Raw genomic sequence first — 25,961 nt, 5'->3', positions numbered from 1 at the left:
TTCAGGTTCGCATAAGCTGTTATCTGTGACCCTCTGTACAAACCTTCCCAGCAATTTCAACACTGATGCAGCCATCACTCCTCTCAAATTCCCAGTAACCCAACAGTCTCCACTCTGTAAGTACGGACCTGCTGCTCGTCCCAGAGATACACTTTCATAGCAAGACAGTGGGGATTCACCAGGAGAGATCCTGTGGGATTCAGGAAACAGGAATAACATCACATGGCCCTGCCCTTCCTCTCTGCTTTTATGTTGGAAAGATATCTCTAAAGTCACAGAGAAGAGAGGGAGCAAGATATTTTTGAGATGAGTTAAACTGACTCTTTGTTTTAATATACTTCTTGGCCCAGCTGCCTCTGAGCTAAAAGGTGGGCAAATTTGGGCTCAGGTCCAGATTTTTCAGTATGGGTTTACTTTCTACTTGTAAACTATATTAAAGAGAGTATCTTAACTTACCGGCAAGAGGAGGCCCCACAAAGCCCCCAGTACTTCGAATGAGCATGAAAAGCCCCAGAGCACTGTCAAAATCTGACATGCCTACAACATCTGCTAGCACTGTAATGTGAATGGCGACCGTTGTGCCGAAGAAGAATCCGTAGAAGCCAGTGAATATTGCCAAGGACAGGTAATTGTTAGCCAGTGGCAACAGCATCAGGGAAGTGCTGATCAGTGCAATTGTCATTGCCAGCAAATGAATAGTTTTGGTAACATGGAGGTTGGCATACCAGCCACATAACAGCCTGCCTGCAAAATCCACCATTGCCAGAATGGAGAGGAGAGATGCAGTCCAAGATTCATCTATTCCGAGGCTGTAGCTAAGCGGAACTAAAAATAATGGAGGAACAAAAAAACTCATAGCAGCTAAAATGCCAAAAATGGCATAAAGCACAAACTCCAGTCTCCTCAGAAGCATCCAGTTGAAGGTTTTGTGTGTGACAGGAGACTTATCTTTGTCTCTCCTGGATGCCCTGTTGCCAGATGGTGTCTCAGCTTCAGGACAGCTAGTCTCAGGGAGGCAGCTGCTTTTCAGTGGTCTCATCAGTGCTCCACAGACACAAATGTTGAGTTGGATGCCGCCTATGATCAAGAGGGCACCTTTCCATCCATATTGACCAATCAACCACTGGAAAAATGGCCCGAAGGTGAAGGCAAAGGCACATTCTCCAGCACTGGCAATAGCATTGGCCAAAGCTCTTTTCTTGGAGAAGTAATGGCTAACAATGCTAATGGCTGGTATCCATGAAAAGGAAATCCCAAGTCCTGAAAAACACCAGTACAAATAGCACCAATTAGACACCACTGGGGTATTGTATGAAGGTGACAATTAAAACAGTAAATGTCCCTATATTTGCAAAGTTAAAAATTGGGAAAAGTATTTTTGTTCTAGCAGAAGCATCAGCTCAGCTATACTAGTTGTTAGAGTTTATTTGTGGCACATGTTCTGCAAGAATAAGTTGTATGTTTAAGTAGCAAAACAGGAGTATGAAGTTTACTCTATTATATTCTGACTCTGGAAGAAAAAAGTTAGTTTGAAAATCTGCCACTAGGTGGAAAACAGATGTCCATGTGGTTAAAACAACATAGACCTCAGAGTGCTAATGCTGTCCTAATTAAGGACGAGACGGTCCTGGGTCAGATCTCTGGATTAAGCTGAGCTGTGCTCCGGGTTAGAAAATTGGGGAGGATATGAAGAATGCTGGCATATTGCATCTATATGCTCTTCATTTTCTGGATGAACCTGCTTGGCTTCAAATCTGCTCTATCTTACACTAATTTTAATGGCTTCCAAGAAACTATTTGGCAGGCCCAAGACTGCCAAAAGGCTCTGATTCCAGACATTTTCTCATGCATCCAGCATGGATCTGGGAATGATTTATTTTATTTCCTGCCAGCTTTACTTCCTGTTCCAGGAAAATCTGCTAGTTGTTAAAGACAGCTTTCTGGCCTATTTTAACCTGGAGTTTATAAAGCAAAGGATTGGAAACAAGGCTTGGGCCTGTGATCAAAAATGTAGGACTGTTCGATGCAAAATACAAAATTTGGGAGCTCTATGTTCTTGCACTTTAGCAGCCTTTAGGTTCTTTACACCTTCACAGAGCTTTCAGCTGTGATTAAAAGATAAAATACTTTTAATTTTCCAGTTGCAAATAATTTGCAGGTGAAAACTATTGGCATCTAATTATTACCATACTTTGTGATTGCAGCTTTCTAAGACAAGTTCTTACTTTCAGAGCAGGACATGAGGGAAACAACCTCTAAAGATTGTTACAGGTCCTACTTATTTATAAAATCACAATAGGAAACAGATTTTAAAACTCCTACCATTAGCACCGTAAAATAAGGGCTCTGATTTATCAGTGAAAAAAATCTCTAAAGCCATAAAACCATACCCTGTAGGAAGCCAGTTGTTGCATACATCCAAATCATGTTGAGTCCAAGAAATCCCAATGCCATTCCTGAAAAAGCAAGGAGTCCTCCAGTGATCACAACTGTCCGATGAGTGTATTTTACACATAGTGAGCTGGCTACAGGGGCTAGATCAACAGCAAAATAAGAGTAAGATAATTACATTAGGAACATGCAGCTGATTAACATGATTGTACAACCAAATAAAGCATTTGAAGAATTAGCTGTATAATGTCTGTCTCAAATACAGTGTTTTCCTCTGTAGAGGAGTGGTAGCCTCTGTGTGTGTGTGAGAGAGAGAGAGAGAGAGAATGTCACAATTCTGCTGTATTCTGCTGTAAAAGGGGAAACTGTGATTCTAAAATTGGATGTTTGCTGATAGGGAAGTAATTGTCCTGAGAGCAGAGAGAAGAAAAACCCTTCCAAAATATATTCTGAATGTGTGAAGTGGACATTTTTATAGAGAAGAGCATGTCAGTGCCTTCTTTTTGGAACAGTTCTACTGAATTTCATATAAGTGTACACCTAACAACATGGCAGAAATGCATGTAGCCCTTTAGCAGAAAGTGAAGCCTCAGCCATAGACTATCTAGGTTAATCTGTAAAACTTCTGTTATTGTCAATATATCACTGATATGGCCAGCATGAAAATTATCTGGATAAAACTAATCCTCTTCTTAACTTCTAGAGCTTTTCAAAATCACCTGGTTCATGGAATTGCAAGTGTTTTATAAAGAACAAAAAATCCAGGGTTAATTTGCAGCAGTATTTTTTCCAGGAATTCTACAGTTCATTTTTTAAATTTAGTTTTCAGTGGTACTGTTTCTCTCAGCAGATTGCAGGAACTTTTCAACACACAAGAGAGAAAAGTTGTACAAGCTACAGATCTGAGGGTTTTTTTTTTCCCTCAGTCATGCTCATAATTTGGTGCAGAAGTTCCAAAAAAACAAAGACCCAGTCTCTAGTCATTGTTTGGAAGCACCAGAAATGATTAACAATATTTTTGCTTAATGAAGGATCAGTTATACTCCCTAACTATTCTTCTATCTGCATCAAAGAGTCAAGGTCAAGACTAAACCTATCATCAAAAGGCATGTTCTGCAGAGACAATTTCAAACTAAGTATACATTTTTGTGAAATAACCATAGCTACTAGAGGGATTCCAAGTAACACACCATACCATCAATTCTGGGGTGGGGTTTATTGGTGAGGATAGGTAGTCAGCTTCATACAAATGATTGAGAATCTAGAAACTGGAGTTCAGGGATACATGGAAATTCATAAGAATTCATAAGAACCATTGCTATAAACTGAAATAAGTGGAGAAACAATGAACAAAGGCAGTCATTAAAGGAGGTTTTATACTAGTTTGTAGGGGCAGGTTGTTGTATATTTGCCTGTGTTAAGAAAAGAAAGAACAGAATTTGATAGCTAAGACAAATCAAATAAACCTAGCAGACAGACATTAATTGGTGCATAAACTGCAGAATGTGTATTATCTGACAGTAGATACCTCAAAGAAGCTGTATAAACCCCAAATGTCCCATCAGCATTTACAGGAAAAATACCATGTTTTGATAAGCATGTAAAAATGATACTGGAATTCAGTCATGGTCTGGAAGATGTAGTGGAGGGGATGGGATAGGCTACACAGGTGGAGAGTCATACATATGTGATGAATAAAAGAAGAGATAAGTAGACTCTGGGATAACAAAGAAGACCCATGGAAGTGCTTAATTATAGGAGAAAGACCTGAAGTTGAAGTAGAAATACTGCTACAGAGACAGTTTTTGTATTAGAGAATGAGGAACAGAAATAGGTAGAAATTAAACATGGGGTAGCAGGGAAAAGAAGAAAGAAGCTAGCCCCAGAACAGGAAGTGGTGAAGACTGGTAAGGGTCAGAGTCTGAAAGAATAAAGGACAATATACAAAAAATTTACAAAAAATGGAATGCGAAAACAATCACTGTGCAAAACTGAAAGTTGGTGGGAGATGCACATTAGTACTAAGAGGAGGCAGATGTATGTGATGGGGGAATCCTTGCTATGATAACTGAACTGCCTGCTGTAGATGCAAACCCAAAATACAGAAGCACGCGCTGTTCTTCCACACAGGAGATTGGAGCTACTGTTGAAATGATCCAAATGGGAAAAAGGAATAATTCACTGATCATACTTCATACTGAGACAAATGACACTGAAGGTTTCCCACAGGAACACACTAAGAATGACTAAGCCAGGCCAGGAAAGATGCTCAATGAACTGGAGGCTCAGATGATCTTCAGCAGAAAGTCTTCTGGTCCCTATAAATAAAGCAAAGGCAGGAGAAGATAATGAAAATTACCTAGTGACCTGAGAACCATGAGCTGCTACAAGAAAGTGTTTTAGAGTATTTGGGCATCCAGCTGCACTCATAGAAATAGGATTATTTTCAAAAGGTTTTGAAGGATGGAAAGATCACTGCCTCTCTGCTGAAATTTATAGCTGCTTTCTTTGAAGTAGGACAACCTCAGACCCTGGTTAGGCAAATATAGTTTTTGTTGGCTTATACACTGGTAATTGCACTCTTTCTGCTTTATCATTGATGCATTCCTATATAATGAAAATGTTAATTTAAAACAGAAAAATCAGGGTTTTGAGTTCTTTGGTCCTCCTATTTTGGCTTTTTTTTTTAAATCAAGTTTATAAGTCTGAATGACAAAACTAGCACCACAACAGGTCAGTGATAAGCCTGATTTGTGAACCAAATTGATAGATTCCCATTTTTGTAATCCATGAAGGAGGTGGAAAAACAGGTTTTTTACTGATTTTTCAATTAATTCTTTCTGTCAGAATGAAACAAGCTCTAATACTGCAATTTGAGCAATGAAAACAGCAGCTTATGGAACTGATAAAATTATGTGAAACTATAATTTGTTTTATCTTTTGCATTTTTATTTTGAATTATTATTTTGTTCTTCTGAATGTTTTTCAAAGGAAGATCAGTTGTTCATGATCTTTGGAAGTACTGTGATTACAAACAGTAATCCTGATAGGTGTGAACTGAGTAGGATGCCTGTAATTATGCAGTATCTTTGCAATGAAGTGTCTTCACAGCTGGAATTACAATAGCATTTATTACGTGAGTATACTTATCTATTACAATCATGTATCTATGTAAGAATATGTGGAGAGGACGTCACAAATTCTGTACAGTTCCTGTCTGCACATGTTTGGACTCTTCACCGTAATGGTGAAGGATGACCTAATTTACAAGGGTACAAAAGACTCTGAAAAGGACAACTCGGTGAAGAGTCATAGAATGCATATTGTACCTTTGATAGTTTTCCCTCCTTAGTTTGGTGAGATAAGATAGTTTTGCTGATCCAATAGCTCATTGCCTTTGACTGGGATAGTTCACTCCTTCTTCCCTTACTCTCTGCTTGTAAAATCTTGCCTTCTTTAAACTAGCTCTGGGTGAACAGAAATTTTTTTTTAACTTAGTTTTCTGTTAGATTAATGACTTGAAATGCTTCCTAGAGTGTGCCAAAACTGGCTATGGACAGGAGGAGAGGGATCTTGGTGAGGGCAAAAATGAGAAGTGGGAGGAAAGCAGGACTGAGAGCCACCATTTTGGTAGTATATAGTTATCTGACAGGCAGGGTCACACCTCTTATATTTTATGGGAAAAAGTAATAGTCATTGTGAAATCAGTAAGCCTGCACAAACTGGTTTATGAGCTTGATCTAACAAGCTCTGAAGTTCTTAGGATTACTCCCACTGAGTTTGATTCAGGGCCTGCAGGAAAATTGAATCATGAGCCTAGGTATATAAAGTTCTTTAAGATAGCCAGATTTCTACGTATACACAAAAAGTTATCACTAATCCATTCCACGTCTGAGGCATAGATACATCTTTATGAGAAGACGCAAATACCAATTGAATTACGAAGAGAAGGAGGAAATATTGCTCTTGCATTTTCTAGTTTTGTGGGATTTTTTTATAGAAGCTCTTTGAAATGTCTTGAGTTGTTAAGATTTTAAATAAGTGCTAGAGGAACACTTTTACCTACCTCCTAAATGAAAAATGGCAATTGTTATTGACGTGATCCAGGAAGTGATGCTTGCAAGTTCATCAAAGTGCTGCTGGATCTCAACAAAGAACAGACCAAAAGTCTTGAGGACAGCAGCAGTCAGGCCCATCACCATGAAGGCTGACACTACCACAACCCATCCATAGCCACCATCTGGTGGATTGCTCTCTTTGCCCTGCATCTTTTCTACTTATCAAATCTTCTCTCAGTTGTTTTTTGTTGTTGTTGTTGGGGTGTGATGGTGATGAGGATTTTTAACAAATCTGCAAATCAGGAGAAAGCCTAGTGTTAAAGAAATGAATTAAAACACTCTAGGAATGACTTACAAAAGTAATTACCAAGGGAAAATAAAACATGCATTTCAGTGGTTTGATTTAAAATATTAACCAGGAAATAGGTGTGCCAGGAGACAGGAGGAAGAGAAGAAAGATTATAAAAATGAAGAAAGGAAAAATGTTCAGGTAAGGAGGACAAAAAGAAGAAGAATGCACAAGTGCAAATGGGAGAGAATATGGTGAGACTGAGAGGAGAGATGAAGTAGGCAGTAAGATTCTGAAAGACAGGCCCAGGATCCTACCCATTCTAGTAAACTTTAAGAACCCTATCCCATCTGTTTTTCAAAACAACATGTTACAATAAACAAGAAGAAAATTTAATGTCAGACATGATACCATGTTTTCCAGTGTTCTCTGGGCAATGAAATAAAGTTTACGAAGTGAGGTCATAGCAGCTGCTGTTTCTAGGCATCAGCTAAGTAACTCCAGTCACAACTGTGCATAAAGATAAAGCATAATTATATTTGCTATGTGCTCCTGTGAGTGATATCTTTATTGTGACTGAACAGGAGGTAGAAAAAGAAAAGATCCCTCCCTGACCTTCAAAAGGCAGGAAACTTGTCAGTTTCAGCCTTCTAGGCAACCACAAAAGTGAAAATTAAGGAAGGCTACTTCACTTATCTGGAAATCTGAACCCAGTGGACTTTCCATTGCTGACTTGAATCTCTCCCTGGGAGACTGAACCTTCTATTTGGCAAATGTATTACGTTGTGGTCTAAATGACATTTAAAAGGAGAAAAATTAAAGTTGAAGGGGTTGAACATGGGATTGTCTAGACCTTGATACTGTCTTTTTAATCATTGCATAAGTTCTAGGAATATTGCAGCCAAACCCTTTATTTCTGTGTTTTGTCTTTCATATCCCAGGTGAACTGGTAACTTTCACTAAAGAGAAGAGTGGGAATGCATAAACTTAATACTAACTCATGTAGATTATTCTGAAACACTAAGAGTAATATGAAAATTTATGAGAAATATTCAGAATCAAGACAATAATTTCTTAGTAATTCCAGGTCGTCTCCCTGAACAGCTTGGATGCAGTACTGAAAATAGTATTCAGCATAAAACTAGGTATTATTCTGATCTCCAAGGAGTATATTAAGGAGACACTGTTAGGTATGGTAGTAGAAGTCCGGACACTACTGCACATGGTGAAACTGTGGAGCTCCTTGTCACAAAGTGCTATGGATACTAAAACTTTACATGGAAATACTAGATACATTTGGGCTGTAGAAAACTGTTGAGGATCACTAAATACTCAAAAATGGTCTCTGGCAAATAGTCAGAACCTGGGAACTATCGGTTTATACTTAACCTGTGGTCAAACCTGAGGCATCCCCTTCTGGCCTGAAGCAAGATAACCATCTTTACATTATGAGTAATTTGCAAGGAGCAGTGGGAAAGGCCTTGAGAGCCCTCTTGTAATATCTGAGCATTTACAAACACTGATGGTTCCAGTGCTGCAAAGCATTTTTGTCCAAATGTGGCATGTGCTTCTTTGTGAAACTGTCTCAGTAGACAGGCACATCTTACCAAATCTGTAGCTGAAAAAGCATATTTCTCCTTAGAAGTTTTGTGACTAGCTTGGAAAAATCATGCAGTGCATGGAAGATGTACAATCTAGCTGAGAGGGAAACATTCCTACTCTTGTTTTTTTTCATAGACACTAAAAAAAATTTAGAGCAGGCAGGTTGCACTATAAACAACAGAGTAAAAGAGATATGGCACAGAAAGCTGTTTTGATTTAGGAGGGAGAATGTGACCTAAAAATGATCTTGCTACACTTACATTTATCTTTCTTGTGCACAGCTGAGAAAGGCAAGGGTTGAAGGAATCCTCAGGTATGAACTTTGTGAGGATGAAAACATTAATACATGTACTAGTGCTCATATTACTGGAATCAAGCAGCATGGTTGTAATTTGGCTTTAAGCATTAGCAAACATAAAGAAGGCTGCAACGCACCATCTAAATCAGCCTGCAAGGGCAGAGTGATACTGACATTACTGCACTCTGCATGGGCATGTCTAGGCAAGAGATTAGGATTTGTGCCGCAGGACAGATGAAGAACTGCTGCTACTTACAAGCTGCACCCAGACTAAAACAACCATGATAAAATCAACTCCTTCCTGACAACACCCAGGACTCTTCACCTTCATTAGGCAAACACTGCCCTAAAAGGAGTATAAATCAGGCACTACTACTCACAAGACTTTCATGAACTTTTTCCTACAAGTGTATCTTCTGTGTCACAGCTCTGAATTCACTTTCTAACCTGTTTTAATGATCACAGTTATAGGTGCAATTCCAAAATGAAGAGACTGTATCAGTTACTTGATTAGTTAATAAAATTATTATTTTTCTCAGGAGTCCTATAGATTTGAAAGCAGTGCAGCTACATACTGCAGAGAATTGCTGAAATGCCTGAACTGAGCAGAGAAAAGCTGAGATGTTGCAATGGGTGGATGTGTTGTCTCTGACAGCATGCTCTGACAGTACGCTCCTTTACTTGCAGGCGAAAGCTGACTACAGGCATGTGAGAACAACTCAGTTGAGAAAATCACCCCAAATCTCTTTTTGCTCTCAACTATTGAGCAGTCATAAGCAGTAAGTTTTTAAAAGTCTCTAGTTTCTCCTCTTGCTTTTAAAACTGACCTATTAAAAGAAAGGAGAAAAAAGCTGTAGGGAAACTGCCCTTTCCCTTGCACTTGCCTGCACACTAGATCTCTCAAAGAGGATGCAAAGCTGTGCTTGGAAGCACGAGCGTCATCTCTAGTACCCCACTCCTTCTTAGCTCTGAGCTTTCCCATGGCTGCTGGAGCAGGTGCCTGTGAGGCAGGAGCTTCAGCCAAGAAAGCCATAATGCTGTGATCTGTGCTTGTGGTGTGTGCAGCAGCAAGACCAGGCAGCTTTGCCAGTAGGGCCATTACCCTGATGGAGGAAATGAGTGTGCCTCAGATTCTTGCACTGTCTGTACCAGCTGGTGACAGCAAGGATGTGCAGGTAAAAGTGCAACCTCTATCTTTGCAGCTGAGTAGCTACAAAGGCACTTTCTCTGGCACTGTAGGTGTTCCTCTACTCATGCTCCGTAAGTTCTCTGAAGCCTAACACAGCCATTATGATAGTTGTGCTTTTATTCATGTCAGTGATTCAGAAGGTTTATCAGGCAACAATAATGAATTACATGAATCTCGTTTGGCTGCTTTCATTTTAGGGTGCCATACAAACTTGCAAAGACTGAGACTTGCATTATTTAGTTATCTGTGCTAATTGTCTAATCTGCTTTTTACAAAGGCACATTTATGCATGATTGTAAAATGTTTGCTGCAGGTTGCAGAAAAACTTGGTAGTGCAATCAAGAAAAGATTCCAGTTGCCATGTACCATAATCTTCCTGTTCTCATGCAACTAATAAATAAAGGCCCCTGAATAACTATATTTACTATCACTTAGGGCCTGGATGGATTCTGTAGGAGCCAGGGATACTCAGCACTTTGCAGAAGCAGGTTCCAAAGAAGAGAAAAGGTTCACATGAAGAACCATGACTTGCTAGTGGGTTTTTGGTTTTGTTTCCCAGTAAAGTACGATTTTGCAACTTGAATTTGAAAGAAAAAGAAAAACAACTGCTTGCTGGGAAAAATAGCTGATACTGGGACACAACTACCACCAAAACTACCTTCAAGTAGAAACTATTCAGGAAAATGGACTACTTAAAACTAAATACAAAGTAGGTCTTTAATAAGATGACAACAGATTGACTAAAATATTTTTTAGTTGTTAGATTACAAGAAATAGGGAAAGAAACAAGGAAATAAATGGTAATGTATGTAAAACTTCCTTCATACATGTGGCTTTGTACACAGCCAGGAATCAGGTACTTACTGTGTTTGTCAGATTCTGATGCTTTCTGGTCTTCATATAATAACCGATACTGCTGAGGCTCACATGCCTCCCCAGCTTCAAATACAACATAGCCAGGCTAGTTTTTTGCTCTTCAGGCACAAATTCAAAACCTCTTAACAAAATTTTCCTTTCTAATTCATTAACATAATTTCAGTAAGAGACAGCCTAAATGACCAGGGTCTATAAAACAACTTACTGAGATATCAGGATGGAAGATGGTGGCTGAATGCTCTGAGCAGTCTGTTTGAAATAACAGAAATGAAGTATAGCATAAAGAAATTACCTTAGTCAGATAACCCAGGTTTGCATGGGGTATGAAGCTCTTCCTTTACCTCCCCGTTGTACATAAGTTCTTGAGTTGTGCTGCAGACCACCAGGTCGTCTTACTCATTGTAGGCATAGCTGAGGAAATCAATGTCTCATTCAGGGTATGTAAGCTGCTGGATTTTATAAGAAAGAAAATTCCTCCCTCCCCCTCCCCAAAAGTCATTTGGCTCCACCCACACTCAGAAAAACTAAGTTCTATACTGACTAGAAACTGGAGAAAACAAAATCAAGGGTGGGTGGAGGGAAGGAGAGGAAGAAGGCAGATTTACTAATATATATGTGTTGACTGGTACTAGACTTGGACTGCTAACCGTGGTTTTTATTCAGTACAGCTGTTGGGCCAACTGGAAAGTCCAGATGTGTCAGCAGATCTGAACCTCCCTGGTATTTTTGGGCAGTTGCTGCCGATGTTTTTGCACATATGGAATTTATCTGTGGCTTCTTTCTGCTGGCCTGATGTTGACTACAGAGGAGCCCTCAGCAGCTACAGAAATGACAGAAAGCTTGTCTATGCTCTCTAGATCCTAAGCCTGCAGCACTTATGGCTACAACCTTTCACTGTATTACAGCAGTCCCTTGGTTGTGTGTTTTATTTTTTTCAGGGCCTCCAATTCTTTATGTGCTTATATGCTCTGCTGGATCTTGCCATGCCTTCACTGCCAGCTTATGGTAACTGAATCTGTGTTTCCTAAGAATTTGTCTTGCACTAACCATGTGGTGGCTATAGACTGTTATTGTGATAGTTTTGTGTGGGGTTTTGTTGCAGTAGCTTGTTGTTATTTGTACTTTTTTTTTTTTCACATGCTGGTGTGCTCATCTTATGAACTGCTCAGTAATCTGCACGGTTTGTGTGCGCTAATGGGGAGCATGACTGCACTGGTAGGTCTACTGATTCACATAACTGAGAAATGGATGAAGATTTTTGTTTTGTTTTGTTTTCATCCTCTGATGTATGGGAAAGGGTGGCACCACAGCTTTAGGACTATCTTTTGGGATGCTGAATAGGAAAAAAGAAACAGATGTAGCTTTTCTCTGAGGATTGATACAACTTAGGGACTGTCTGTGGACAGAATGAAAAGTACAGGATTGCTCATTTCTCACGAAATGAGATATGATGTGCTCTTAAGCATTCAGTAGGAGAAAGGGGGAAAGAAGGGGCCGCTGTAGCCATTCACCCAATACAAATCATATCAGTAGTTGTTCTGCTGAAGTTATGTTTAGCTTTTCGGTGAAAAATGTGTATGCCTCAACAAGAGGCTCATTCTGTAACACAAGATCTCATGCAAAGTATCTTCAGATACTATGTTACTGTCTATGCAGGAACATCAGTATGCACTATACTATGCTTTTAGCCCTAAGAGATTACATATACTTTAGAAAAGAATGATATTACCCAAAATTTGGTATATGGCATGTAAGGTGGTATACAGTTAAACAGGTATTTCAAAAATAGAAATAGAAATAGAAATAGAAATAGAAATAGAAATAGAATAGAAAGCTCTTCTTATAGCACTATCACTTCACACTCTCTTCAATCCAGGAGGAGGAATAGAGCCTGGGGTGTCTAAGAAAAACTTAACAGCATGCCATCTGATTTCTTTACTTCCTGCTAGTTGCACTGCAAATTGGATTAAAAACATACAATGCAGATTCTTAAAGCAGTGTTAGGTATTAAATATGTTGGTGTACCTTGTGCCATTCAAGAGCATGACGATAACTAGCTTTCGGTGCAGTAAATTCCTGAGAATTAAAATCAGCATCAGTCCATTGTGTGAGAAATATTTTGGGGTCTAGGCAGCTGCTGACCGTTCCTTGGGATGCTTTTTTGGTTTTGTCAGACTTTTGAAATGGTAAGTCAGCAAGTCTGTATAGATAGTGTTAACACATTTTAATTTTCTTTCTTAGGAATGATTCTCCAGGGCAGTTTGGTAGGACTGGAGGAGTTAAGGGAACGGCAGAGCAAAATTATAGGGTATTTTCTGATGTTTGTGTAAATGTGTACCATGCCAGGAAAGTTGCTGCTGTCCCTTCTTCCCCTTCCTGCTGCCGTGTGGGCTTTTATGCAGTGAACCAGACTGGAGAGCTGATTCAGCTGGGAAAAACACACCATTGGGGTAGTTCCTCAGTTTCAAGGAACTGTGCACTTTCACAAAGCAGAGGGCAGGAAAAAGCGGACAGGAACAAACACTGGTAGGTCAGGGCCACTTAACCCAAAGGAGAAATTCACATGGGAATCATAGCACAATTCGTATATTCACATGACCTAAGCCGTGAGCCTAGCAACTCTACATTACAGACAGAGAAAAGCAGATGACTCCAGAGGTGCTAATGCAGAATGCTAACTGAAATAGGGGCTTACTTTAAGACAAAGTTTCAGAGTAACTCTGCAGCAGTGACACTGCTCACGTCTCCCCTTCTCCCTCCTTCCTGCCCATGTTAATGGGAGTTGTGTATTCTGATGCTGAACAGCTTGTGTCTGAGAAACTTGTGAGACCTTGCTAGAAAGTTGTTTTTACACCAGATTTTCTTTAGCCTGATATATATAAACTGGGTTGGTAGATCTAGTTCTTGACAGGGCTTAGTTTACTTCCTAGGTAGGCCTGCATTACTTTGTGGAGCCTCACTGTGAAAAGATAAACTGTCTAGTAATTGTAGCATGTGCCCAGGTGGATGAAGCTATGCTACACCATCCTGTCAGCCATGCATATGACAGGGACTTTATACACAAGACTGTTTCTCACACAGAGCTGTGATCCAGATGGAAACAAAGAGCAATTCAAATGGGGTTTGCTTATCACTGCAGAATGCAGCCATCCTGCTGCTTCTCACAGCACCTGTTGTAGTCTTCAGAGATTTGAAGAGCAAGGCAATAGGATTCATAGAGTAGTGATGTGTTCAACTGGGTAGTGCCAGGAAAGTCTGTTTTCTTTCTCTAAAGTTCAGCAACAACTTAGAAATGCTGCTGTCTAACAGCACACTTGGAATTTCTTAACATGTAGGGAAAAGGCTGTATTTCAGCTGATTTGCCACAGAATAAGACACCTTTCCTAGAAGCTTCGCAGAACCTTTTTTTTTAATTGGATGGGTGACGTGGTAACTTCTCTCTTCTTACATAGGCCTTCACCGTCATATGGAAAAGCTTTGGTTTATGATTGGCATTGATGGGTTCAAAAGATCTTATATCAAGATCTTCTGCCATGTCATAATACACATTTCACTCACACCCACCTCCTAGACAAATATGGAGACTCTTATCAGCAATGAGGTCATCACCAGGTCCTTGATTTAGACTATCTAAAATTATTGGATAATTTAAACTGGAAGGGATTTCTGAAAGTCACTTATTCCAAGTATCTGCTCAAAGCAAGGCCAACTTTGAAGTCAGATCAGACTGCTTCAGGACTTGTGAAGTTTCAAGTCTCTCCAAAGATAAAGAATCTGTAGCTTCTCTGAACAATCTGAAGCAGTGCTTTACCTCTCTCTTTGTGATTTTTTTTCTTCCTAATGTCTAATTGGAATTTCCCTTGCTGCAACTTGCGATATTTGCCTTTTGTCCTTTTTGCTGTACCATTAAATGAGAAGCAAAAGCCAATTCTTGGTATGCCTACTGGAGGCCTGCTAAGGTTTTGGGGGGTTGCCAATTTCATTGAGCTTTTTATCAGTCTTTTAAAAATGACAGCAGAAAATTTAAGTGTAATGGATAGCCTAGTAAATGAGGAGGAACAGGTGCTTGAAACTGCCCCACTTTGGAACCAGTAAATAAGGACATGTCATGTAATCAAAATGAGAAGACTTCCATTAGTGGTTCATATCCATTTTAAACAAATGAGCATTGTTAGTACTTAGAAATCAGATGTTAAGTCAGCAGTAGGATGGTTAGAAGCCTTTAAAGAATAACCTGCTCAAAGGGTTTTTTGCATCTGGTGAAATACACTGGACGAGCAGGATTCTTCGTAGTGAAGTGTCTTGCAAAGACTTCCTTGCTATTCCCTTGATATTGTTATTCATGAAGAACTGTTCCAGATTCCAGTATTGTTTCATTTTTTAATTATGCAAGTTCAACTCTGTAGATAACATACTGATCTCAGCATGGTTCCTCAGTCAGTCCATCAGGTTATTTTTTATATTACATTCACCAAAATTATTGGAGATCAGTTATGTGCAAGAGAATGTTGTCATGGCCTATCATGACTGCGGCTTAAAAACAGAATGCTGTTACTGATAGTATGCTGAATGTCTTTTTCTACAAGGAGGAAAATATAATCAGACTAGAAATTAAGTTCTTGACTGGCTTTGCTATAGAGGATCCTGGAATTAATTCTCTGATTTTATTAAGAATTACCTCAGCTGTTGAGTAGTATTGCTAGTAATAGTAGTGCAGCTCATGTAAGCAGTGGCTGCATTTCCACAGTAAAGACATTTACACCGAGGAACTGCAGAATGGGAGCTGCTTTTCTCGGGGGGCGGGGGGGCAAGGCCTATGTTCATTCTTTTTCGTTCTTATATGAACTGAAGGCAGAAATGATGAAACCAACAATGCAGAGGTCAAACAAACATTATTCCAGATGAAAGGATTTTTGAATGGCTCGAATTGAGTTTTCCTACATACATGGATTTTTTCATCTTTATCATCATCATGTGGTTTGGGTTATCCAGAACTACTCCCAGGTATTACTATCATAGCAGCCTTTGTTCAGCTGATCAGGCTAAAAAGTTGTTTTTGCAACTTTCTGTCAATATATGGAATCTTTAGGCTATGCCTGCAGCTTTGTGCATTACTTCTCCATAACCAGCTACTGTTCATCACATTTTATGTTTCAAAATTAAATCTGAGTCTCTCTCATTTCTCCTCAAGAAAGTAAGAAAAACTTGTAAACTGCACTGTTATAAATACTACTTTTATTTTTCCTGCTGAGAATTTAAAAGTTTTATAACACTCTGGGAGGGTTTTAAAGTTTCCATTTGTACATTGCAGGAAACATTTTATTCCAGGCAGCAAGAAGAGTCACATCTGTTCAGATCTAGCCTGACAGCTCAGCTTTCACTAAGTCCGAGGGCTAGCTTCCACTTTAAGTGCTTGAGCAAGCACAAAATGAGTTTATAGGTACAGCGCTACATAAAATATTTGCTGTGAAGTGAAAAATGAAATGAGAATCTGCCTGGAACATCTGCGATTCAGAGAATAATGGTGATTCATAGTTATGAAGAGATTATGTGTAAGTTTTGCTCAACAAGGTCAGGAAGAATTATTTAACCATTCAGGAGTTAGCTGTTGTTTTGGCTTTTAGAACAAAATTGGCCATGGCTCAAACACAGGCTGGCCATATCAGCTTTTGGAAATGTCTAGCTCTTAATAGTCTGGAAAAAAAATTAGTGCCTGTGTTCTCTGCTGCTGTAAAGCTCTACTAATTGCAAAAATATTTTGTCCCCTTTCACCAGCAGAGAATTTCTTCAGTGATTTCTCTATTGGACCAGGGCTGTTTTCATAGAAGATACATATTTCTGCCAGCTGTTTATTATTACTGGAGTATTTATGAGATGTGGCAAACAAGTCTTTAAAGTCTAGGTCTTATTTAAATAAGCTGCACAACAATAAAAGGCTGGCCTGCTGTAAATACACACATGGTCTGCAAAGTCTCCTAGTAGCCAGCTGTGCTAAGGTGAAAGGAAGGATAACTCATGGTAACATACCTCCTGGTTTCTGCATTTCCTGATGGTGACCACACTCATCCCTCCAGCTGGAACTACTGGCTCTCACCACACATGCTGTCTTTTTTACTAACAAAAAGCTTTCTATAAACATACAGGAAGCCAAGATAAAATATTGCAAGGTCACATCATTTTTCAACTGAAGGGAATGTTTATCAAAATGACTGAATCAAAACCATTTTGGTCTTGGTGTGTGCTCTTAAATGATTATTGACGTAATATGGGTATCAAATGAATTGTCTGAGGACTGTGTGTAGGAGATGTGTTAGCATGGGAAAAGTTTAGGAAAGTACTACGGAAGAAATAAACAGGCACTAAAGTTGACATTACCGCCAAGAACAGTTGACAAGGGATGCAAAAACATACTGGATAAGACATGCAGTGAGTGTGGAGTGACTTGAAGTCTCGAAAGAAAAGAGATTATTCTTGATGTGATGGAGGAAAGGGAACCAGTGAAGTGATTCAGTTGCATAATGCTGTTAATAACAGCTAGATGAGGGAGGTAATTTCTGTGCTTGTGTTTTGTATAGATAAGATAGGTAGCGATAGAGTATTAAAGGGCTAAAGAGCAGAAAGAGGCAAGTCAAGCTATTGGGTGATCAAGGCTTGGCTGAATGTTGAAGCTGTCAGACTGTAGAGGAAGGTCAGATACTTAATTGATAATAGAAGAAAAACTGGCTATATTTGCACTGGGCCCAGGTAATCCTATTATCAGTTTAATAAATGACTGTCAGTTAATGTTTGACCGAACCAGATAACAAATCCTTTGTAGGCTGGGAGCAAAGAAAGCCCTTCTGTCCTGAAATCACTCACCAGGTGGAGAAAAAGGACTGCAGCAGGGGATGCTGCTGTTCCTCCTATATGTTTTCCTGTGTTTCTTCCCCCCCCCCCCCCCCCCATTTCTCCAGGGTACTGTCAAGTCCTGGCATCCGCTTAATAAGGAAGGGACTACCCCGCTGAACGAAAGAGGGGATAATACCGAGAGGGAGGTGGGTAGTATAGAGTCTGAATTAGCTGTGAAGAGAGGATACATCTACCTGCAGCAGGGTTGGTTGTTTGGGGATTTGACAAGCAATAAACAGTTCCCTCTGTCTATGTAATTATTGGTTGTGATTACAATTCCCATTACAAAATAACAGTGTAAGGAAAAGAGGTAGCACAGAAAATAAGTATCATTAAACAGGGAAGAGGGAGAAGTACTGCTTAAGCCTATCAAAATGAAATGGTTAAATACAGTGCTGATGCCAACAACAATCTATCTGCACCCCATCAATCTAGTATCTGCGGATGCTTCTTCCACTTCCAGTTGCTGAAATGAGTGGCCAGAATGTAACCATTCTGCCCTAACTATAGGATGATGGTGTAAATGCCCCATTCTTGGGGATGACTGGACTGCTGATGAGGTCTTCCTCATCCTTGTGTCTTGGAAGAGAGATGGAAGCATTTGACTAAATGGACTTTAAATGTCCTGTTTTTAGTTAATATGTGAGAAAGATTTTTACAAAATTTCAGGTAAGAGCAGGGACATCAGGAGGTGCAAGCTCACTAGATACCCAATGTCATTTTCATAAACCAGATTACCAAAAACATTGCCATCCATGGGACAGAATCTGTATTGTGGAGTTATGTGATGAAGTGAAACAATAAAGAGCAAGATGAAATGCAGACTTCCTTCACAACGTAAAGTGTCCCTGTGCAGGCGTTCTCAAAGTGAACAGCTGCTTACGCTACGTTGAACTGAATATAGCCTGTGCAACACTACGCTGTATTTTTACGAGGGTGGATTCTTGCACTGAGTTCTTGAAACATTCATTTTGTTTTCAAGACTAGGAAAGTTACAGATAATGAAGACCACCTGTTGATTCAGAATGACATTGAATGAGACTTGCATTTTGAAATGCACAGAATCAGAGGCAGGCCACAGTTAAGGGATGGGGGATTCCACTGTGGGAAGCAATGACTGAAAAAGACTTGAAGACATGGTGGAAAACTGGTTGCATATGGGCTTCCAGTTCCAATGCTGTGGCTGCAGGAGGGACATGACTGATGGATACATGATTGAAGGGGGGGTGTATCTGATGCCTGAAGCGTGGGGGATGAGTGAAGACACAGCTCCACTGCAGCAGGAAGGCTCAGAAGCCATGTGAGATCAGCAGTGACCCAACACTCACTGCAACTCTGGGAAGCAAGATTCAGCTTTCCAAACCCACAGGTCTCATCGGGGAAGGCTGAGACACAAGATCAACTGTAGGTTCAAGGCGCAAGATCTGGTTTCTCTTCCCACAGAGTTTTCCGTTTCCCACTGAACTCCAATTTCAGCAAAAGCTGCAATTTGGGAGACCCTGCTGTCAAAGAAGCTAGGTAACACCGAGCAGCTGACTAGTATATGCTGTAGTGACAGAAACAGTTTCCCCAGCCATTTGGACAGAACTGAGATTTCCAAACCATGGCAGCATGCTTATGTTAAAGCAGACAAGCACTTCTGCCCTCCTGCATGGCAGTGATTATTTTACCATTGTATTTGACCCTGCTGCAGGGGTCAGTACCACTTCTACTTTTGATTCAGCAGTGTAGGAAAGTAATAAACTGGAAATGGCCAGAGAACAGTTAGGAGGAGGATGAGAGGACAGGAAAAGTGGAGTAACATGATCTGCAGTTGCAAGCAATAATCATGTCTTTAATGAGTTTGGAGTGAAGCAAATGAGACAACTCACCAAACCAGAATATGGAAATTTACAAAAGCACCTGAAGTTTGCAAAGAGCACAGTCAGCACATTTCAGTGCACCACTCCTTCAGACTTTCTTTTGTCCTGAAGCATACCACAATCGGTGTTAGAAAGCCTCCAAGAAGCAACACAGAGACACGGTTGAAAACACCAGTGCTCACAGTTTGTCTCAAACACTTTATATATTGCAACTTTCACTTTTCTGGATTGCATCATTGTATATTTTGTTTCCAGATGACTTCACATAGTAAAATAAAATCAAAGAAACAAATATTTGTTCTCAGAAGTAGCCAAATAAATTGTGAAGTGCTGTAATAAAGACAGGGAAAATGACCATCATAAAGTTCAATTTCATCACTGAAATGTGCCACAGTAGTTGCTGAGAAGCCAGAGGAGTGCTCCCAGGAGAGAAGCACACGTAGTGCAGAACGAGTTTCAGATACAGTCACAGCTCCAGAAGTTCTGACTTTCACAGATGCTTTTCACTGGCCTTACTTCGGTGAAAGCTGTTAATAAATAGCACACCAGAAAATTATCTCAGTGCAGCTGAAGTTATCAGGTTGAGCTCTGAACTCTAACTCTCCCAGCTGAGTAGCACGGCAGACTGGGCTGTTACCGGCGCGATACCTCCCTGCACCACCAGCCAGGGGGCCGGGCGACCGGCCTCGCTCTTCAGGCCTGAAACGCCTGAGGCGACCACCGCTAGCGTCACGGGCACTACGCGACTTGCCGCATCCCGCCCGCCCCACCGCTCGGGGACCCCCCGCCTCGGCGCGGGCCGCAGCAGCCGAAGGCCACCGAGCCCGCCCTCCGCCGTGACGGCCGTTACCAACGCAACGGCGCCCCGCTCTAACGGCCATTACCAGCATCGCCCCGCCCCAACGGCCGTCACCAGCGCAACCCCGCCCCGCCCCGCCCCAACGGCTGTCGCCAGCCGCGGCCGGCCACGCCGTTTGACCCTCGGCCGCTTCCGTACCGCGCGTCAGCCGGCGGCAGCGCGTGGCCCATGGAGCGGAGCGCGGCGGCGGTGCGGCGGCTCCGCGCGCCCGGTGGCGGTGGCGGTGGCGAGCTGCGGGACCCGCAACGGCCGCCGGCGCGGGGCGGCGACGACGAGGACGGCGCTTGTGCCGCGGGCGGGAAGAAGCGGGGCGGGCCGCGGCGGCGGGCGCTGGCCGAGGCGCGGGGGGTGCCGCTGGTGCTGCTGTACCTGCTGGGGCTGCGGGCGCTGGTGCAAGTCTCGCAGCGGCAGCTGCTGAGCCGGCCGGGCCGCGGCGGGGCCCGCGACTTCAGCGCCCTCCGCGCCAGGTACGGGGCTGGGACACCCCCCGCCCCCCGGCGAGGCCTTCCCTCCCGCCGGAGGCCGCGGGGCGGGTGGCGGCAACTGCCCGTAACGTGTAATTTATCTCTTGCAGGCGGTATCTTGATGACATAACCGCAATTGGACCCAGAACAGTTGGAAGTCCAGAAAACGAAATTCATACAGTTAACTACCTCATAGAACAAATTAAGGCAATTGAAGTTGAAAGCACAGATGCTCACAGGATTTTTGTAGACATACAGAGGCCCACAGGCTCCTTCAGCATTGACTTTTTAGGAGGCTTTACCAGTTATTATGCAAACATAACCAATATTGTAGTGAAACTGGAACCCCGAAATGGAGCTGAACATGCAGTATTATCCAATTGCCACTTTGATTCTGTGCCGAATACTCCAGGTAGGTCCATATATTTATTCTGCGTTTCTATGCATCATATGAGCTGCAGAACTTTTTCCTTTTCAGATGTGGTTTGTTCTTTCCATAGCAGGGATGTTTATAGCCACATGCTAGCAAACTGTGTCAACTAGTCTGTGCTTCATTTTGGTGAAATTCAGTATTTAAAGCCACAGATTGGTCCTATTGCAGGCAGTGTATTTCAGGATTTATCATTTTCTAGTAGGCAGTTAATTAAAGTCTCTATTTGTACTTCTAGAAAGTTCTTTTTTTATATCCACCTTTCCTGTAATTCTCTGCTTATACATATAGTTCATGTGCTTTTACCTGTAGTTCTGCTCTTTCTGTATTTCTGTACTGATTTAAACCTGACAGTCATTTCACAGGCTGCTTTGTGCTGGAGATTTCCTATCTTTTTCTTCTTAATTCACTAACCACAGTGTATTTTTCCTCTCCCAGTGCTGGTATCATACTTCACCTCAAATTTCTACTATTATATCCTTATGCTATGCCAATTTTTATTTCTGCACTCAAAGCCTCTGTCTCAAAAGCCTATAGCGATTAAAGATTAAGGTGCTGTTGCCTCAGTAGTATGTACATCTCCTGCACTACTACTTTCACTGCTGTACTCTTTCTGATTCCTTTGCCTCTGCATTTCTATAAATCTAATCATATCGAATAACTACTGCTGTGTGGGTGTGAATTTCTTTGTAAATACCATCTTGACACTGTGAAAACCATGTATAGAGTGGGAAATGTTACACAAACATTTGTTATAACGCTTATGCCGCAAGTGTAAGCACATTATTGCAACTGCTAGTTTAGGTCCCATGAAGAGTTTACTATTTGTATGAGTATCGATTGCTGGTGTTCTTACTGCTGTGTTCTTTAGATAGCAAAAATTCTGGAGATGAAAGTGCAGCTACTGGAGCTCCTCCAATATGGTCAGTAATTTGAAATCTAAAGGTGTTTTTCAAGAACCAAAGACTTTTTCATTATCAGCAAAGCTTTTTTTCTTTTTAACTTAAGTGCTTTTGCTTACAGCCTGCAAGATGCTTTATTTCTTGGTTAAACTTCCTAATTTTCAGGACAAGAGTAAGATTTCAGTTGTGTTCTTGGTGGGTTTGTTTTTTTGTTTGTTTAAAACACACACAAGTAACTTCATCCCAAGAACAGTTGAGTACTACTACATAGACAAGCAGAACGCCTGCTGTACTCCTTGCCCTCTTTCTGTCAACAAACAGCATGCAGAACACTTTCTTCTCTTCCAACCATATTTAGACAAGGTGGCTATCCAGTTAAGTTTAGTAACTGTGTTGTTATTGTACATGCTTTGCAATTTAGGAACTGAAAGGACACTAATTACCATTTTTATAATCCAGATACAGCTGTCCAGACTTAAGGAGAATACTTTGGAAGTATAATACAGTGTTTATTAAAACCAGTTTTTAAATTGCCTTATATAAGTTGCAAGTCAGGGGCTGTGGTCTGTAACACTGGATTAGGTATGCAGTTATTCATACAGTGAAGTATTTTGCCCATCTTGCAGGTAAGTGCCCAAGAAGTATTAGTGATTTGTATAAGATTACAGAGAAATCTGCAGAGGAGCTAAAAATCAAGCTATGCTTAATCACAAAGCAGCACTTTACCATAGCAGTGGGTTGTGGTAAAGAGTGAGAAAATCTTTCATTTTCTTATTGTGAAAGTTGTACACAGTGTACATAGCTTAGGCAAGAATCTTTTGTTTTCTGTTCCCTGGTATTTCTTTAAGTTCTTCACTCACAGCTTTGTTTTAATTACAGAAAATATATTACAGAGTCAGAATCACCAAGTCTCTGATATTTCAATATCAGACTAACACATTTGAAAATCAGATAATAAAAGATAATCTGCTGTTGACTTGCATAGTCATGTGTTTTCCTGTTATGATTAATGGTCAAATAGTCTGTTTGTATGCTGATGAAATAGATAATCGAATCTGTATAAAATTGATAAAATTTGTTTGGTTTCCTTTGGGGCTTAGTATTACTCATACCTTAATTGTTTTTAAGCATTGCAAAATGTTCTGCTGTTTGGATGTTTAAAGTTATCTTTAAGGTGCCACTGATGTTCTTGTGTACATCTTTCTTGGAAAGCAAAAGAAGCAAAATTGTCACTTTTGCTAATGGTGTAGCTTGGTACGATATTGGGGAGGCAGCAAGGAAAAGGAGTAGAGCAAAAGTCAGTACAGCATTAGACATTCACTATTAGAAAACCTTGGAATCCTTTTAGCTAAAGATCCAGGTGAAAATAAAATTTGTGAAGGAAGAATGTAAACTATGAACTCCTAATACATTTCTCTTGTTCTAATAATATTAGTTTTCAGTTTATTAGAAAGAGGAATGAAATAGGCTGTATAAGTTTGAGGGTAGAAATATCCTTGAAGTTTTCACTGTGGATGGGTGTGATGGTTTTTTTAGGTTGCTAATGTTTGCCATAAGATCTGTTTAAAACTACTTAGAATTTTGCTGTATATTAAATATTTGGGGCTGACTTTTTCTCTGAGCTTGTGTACTAGTTTACGACTGCATGGGCACTTTAATTAGACGTAAATATGCATGTCCGAAAGAAATAATCCTCTTTTAGCCTCATAGCGAGACACCTAAGGGATTCATCTTGCTGCAACCTCATAACACTTTTGCTGAGTTATTTTTTCAGCACAGCGTTAGTTACATAAAAGAACTGTGTGTGGCAAAGGATAAGCTACTGATAAATTCAGATAGTAATATAATCAGGGCTTTAAACTGGATAGAGAAACATGGGTGGAAAAGATTTTCTTAGTCTCTGGGTTTTTTTATTTATTTTTTAATTCTAAAGTACTTCTGTACAATGAACTAGGGCTGAAAAGTTGTTTGAGGTTGGTGTTCATGCCAGGAATGTGCCCTTTTCACAGAAGGGCAGATGCATCTGAATTTTGCCAAGTTACAAGTCTTGGAAAAGCTACATTTCTTTTCATATATAAGACAAACTTAGCAGCCAGTGAGTCTCTTCCAGTAGTGTGCTGAACCACACTGTGGCAAGCAACACTGACCACACTGTCATCCTCTCAGTGTAGGTGAGTATGGTATGTACAACCTAGGCTACAGTGGTGAAGTGAACTTCTGCCGTTGCTCTCAAGCGTTGTTGATGAGAGTGGGGTAGGACGAGGCTAGGACTTGCACATACGTGACGGAATTGGGACATTGCAAGGCCTTGGCTAAAAGATGGATATTAAGATGAAAATTTGGCAGGGGGAGGAGGGAGGAATAATTGGTGGTAAGTCAAGAATGAAGTGTTGGATGAGGAACTAAAAGAGAACAGAAAGCCATGGTCAAAGCAAAAGTGGTCCTGAGCAAAGGAAGCTGAGGGTAACAGATAGTAGAAAGCATTTGATCATGAAAATACCACATCATAAATACTTTCATTTAAAGAATATCATAAAGGTCTGAATTCTGGTGTTTGCTTGTTTCTGAATGCTTTACTTTGCAATCTTGGCATTTAATTACTTTGTGGTTGTGTCCATTTGTTTAACTGCATTGTAGCAGTGTGTAGAATGTTTCAGGGTGATATGTGGGAATGTGTGGATTTTTTAAATTAGATTATGTTGTAAGTGAAAGCTATGTCCTCATTTGTTCATATTGTTAGAAAAATAAAAGTGTAATGATCACTTTGCTTGTTAAGCTAGGTGTTGTACCAAAAGCAAACTGTCACCAGCAGGGGAATGGGTTTTGACAGAATTATCATTCAGATGATCTTAAAATATCATTTATCTAACACTGTTGAAGGGGAGGTACATTTAGGAGGATTAATTATAAAAATGTCAGACTGTGAATATTAAAGGAACACTCAACTTGAGCAACATAGTCAGTCTGCTTTTTGAGAGTAGTGTTGGATCAGGTATCTTGTGCTTCACCTGTTTTGAGCTCCTAAACATTGTTTTTCTTCTGTTGCTGCTTGTTAGTATAGACACAGGATACAAACTGTAGCAGAAAATACTTTGAAGCTTGGCATATTTGCATCTTATATACAGTTAGATTAAATGATTGAGAGGAACAACAAACTCCTTTTTCTTCTTTGGTCTTTGCAGTTCTGTGTTTGTTGTAAGCCATGCTGTTCTGCTGATTATTTTAAGGTGCCAGTGATGATGCTGTCAGCTGCTCAGTGATGCTTGAAATACTTAACACTCTCTCAAAATCATCAGAGTCCCTGCAGCATGCTGTCATATTCTTATTTAATGGTGCAGAAGAAAATATTTTGCAGGTAAGAATGTGCTAGAATTATAAAATGTATATCAAAGCAGTGAATCAAGATTCTGACAAAGGAAAAAGCAACTGCAGATATGACTTGTATTCTAGCTGTTGAAATATTAGTTAAATGCTAGTCTTAAAATCTTGAGGAAAATGTACACTTGAAAATGTTGTCAAAGGAAAAAATAGATTAAGAGTATTGTCCATATGAATTTAATTAGAAGACTTTGATCTTCTGCCTCCATCTGTCATTAAGTATGATCTTGCTGCCTTGTCAGACCTTGAGGTGTGATCATCCATGATGGAAAAGAACACTTAGGCTGGTCTGGAAGATATTTGACCTATATCTTCTTTGTTTCCCATCAAGGCTAGTCACGGCTTCATTACACAACATGAGTGGGCCAAGTCAATTAGAGCTTTTATTAACCTGGAGGCAGCAGGTGTAGGAGGGAAAGAACTTGTTTTTCAAACAGGTATGAGCATGCATTGTGTCCCATTTCTGCACTAGGGT

The 25,961-nt window shown here is 40.4% G+C and overlaps 2 protein-coding genes across 3 annotated transcripts in view; one reads left to right on the top strand and one right to left on the bottom strand.

The window, feature by feature from the left end:
• Positions 1-20,811, bottom strand: part of LOC112981651 (monocarboxylate transporter 13-like) — a 24,328-nt gene extending 3,517 nt beyond the window's left edge. Inside the window, exons 1-5 of the mRNA XM_064502811.1 lie at positions 20,682-20,811; positions 10,996-11,114; positions 6,458-6,741; positions 2,391-2,534; positions 457-1,260 (exon numbers count right to left, since the gene is read on the bottom strand). Coding sequence (XP_064358881.1) covers positions 457-1,260; positions 2,391-2,534; positions 6,458-6,659 — 1,150 coding nt within the window. The 5' untranslated portion in view covers positions 6,660-6,741; positions 10,996-11,114; positions 20,682-20,811. The remainder of the gene's footprint in view (positions 1-456; positions 1,261-2,390; positions 2,535-6,457; positions 6,742-10,995; positions 11,115-20,681) is intronic.
• ERMP1 (endoplasmic reticulum metallopeptidase 1) overlaps positions 20,376-25,961 on the top strand; it is a 20,375-nt gene continuing 14,789 nt past the window's right edge. For both annotated transcript variants that reach the window (XM_026097494.2, XM_064502810.1), the window contains exons 1-4: positions 20,376-20,779; positions 20,887-21,188; positions 25,336-25,463; positions 25,818-25,923. In XM_026097494.2, coding sequence (XP_025953279.2) covers positions 20,481-20,779; positions 20,887-21,188; positions 25,336-25,463; positions 25,818-25,923 — 835 coding nt within the window. In that variant the 5' untranslated portion in view covers positions 20,376-20,480. The remainder of the gene's footprint in view (positions 20,780-20,886; positions 21,189-25,335; positions 25,464-25,817; positions 25,924-25,961) is intronic.

This window comes from Dromaius novaehollandiae, chromosome Z (assembly GCF_036370855.1).
Source record: "Dromaius novaehollandiae isolate bDroNov1 chromosome Z, bDroNov1.hap1, whole genome shotgun sequence".
Lineage (NCBI taxonomy): Eukaryota > Metazoa > Chordata > Aves > Casuariiformes > Dromaiidae > Dromaius > Dromaius novaehollandiae.
This window is presented reverse-complemented; position numbering and strand designations above follow the sequence as displayed.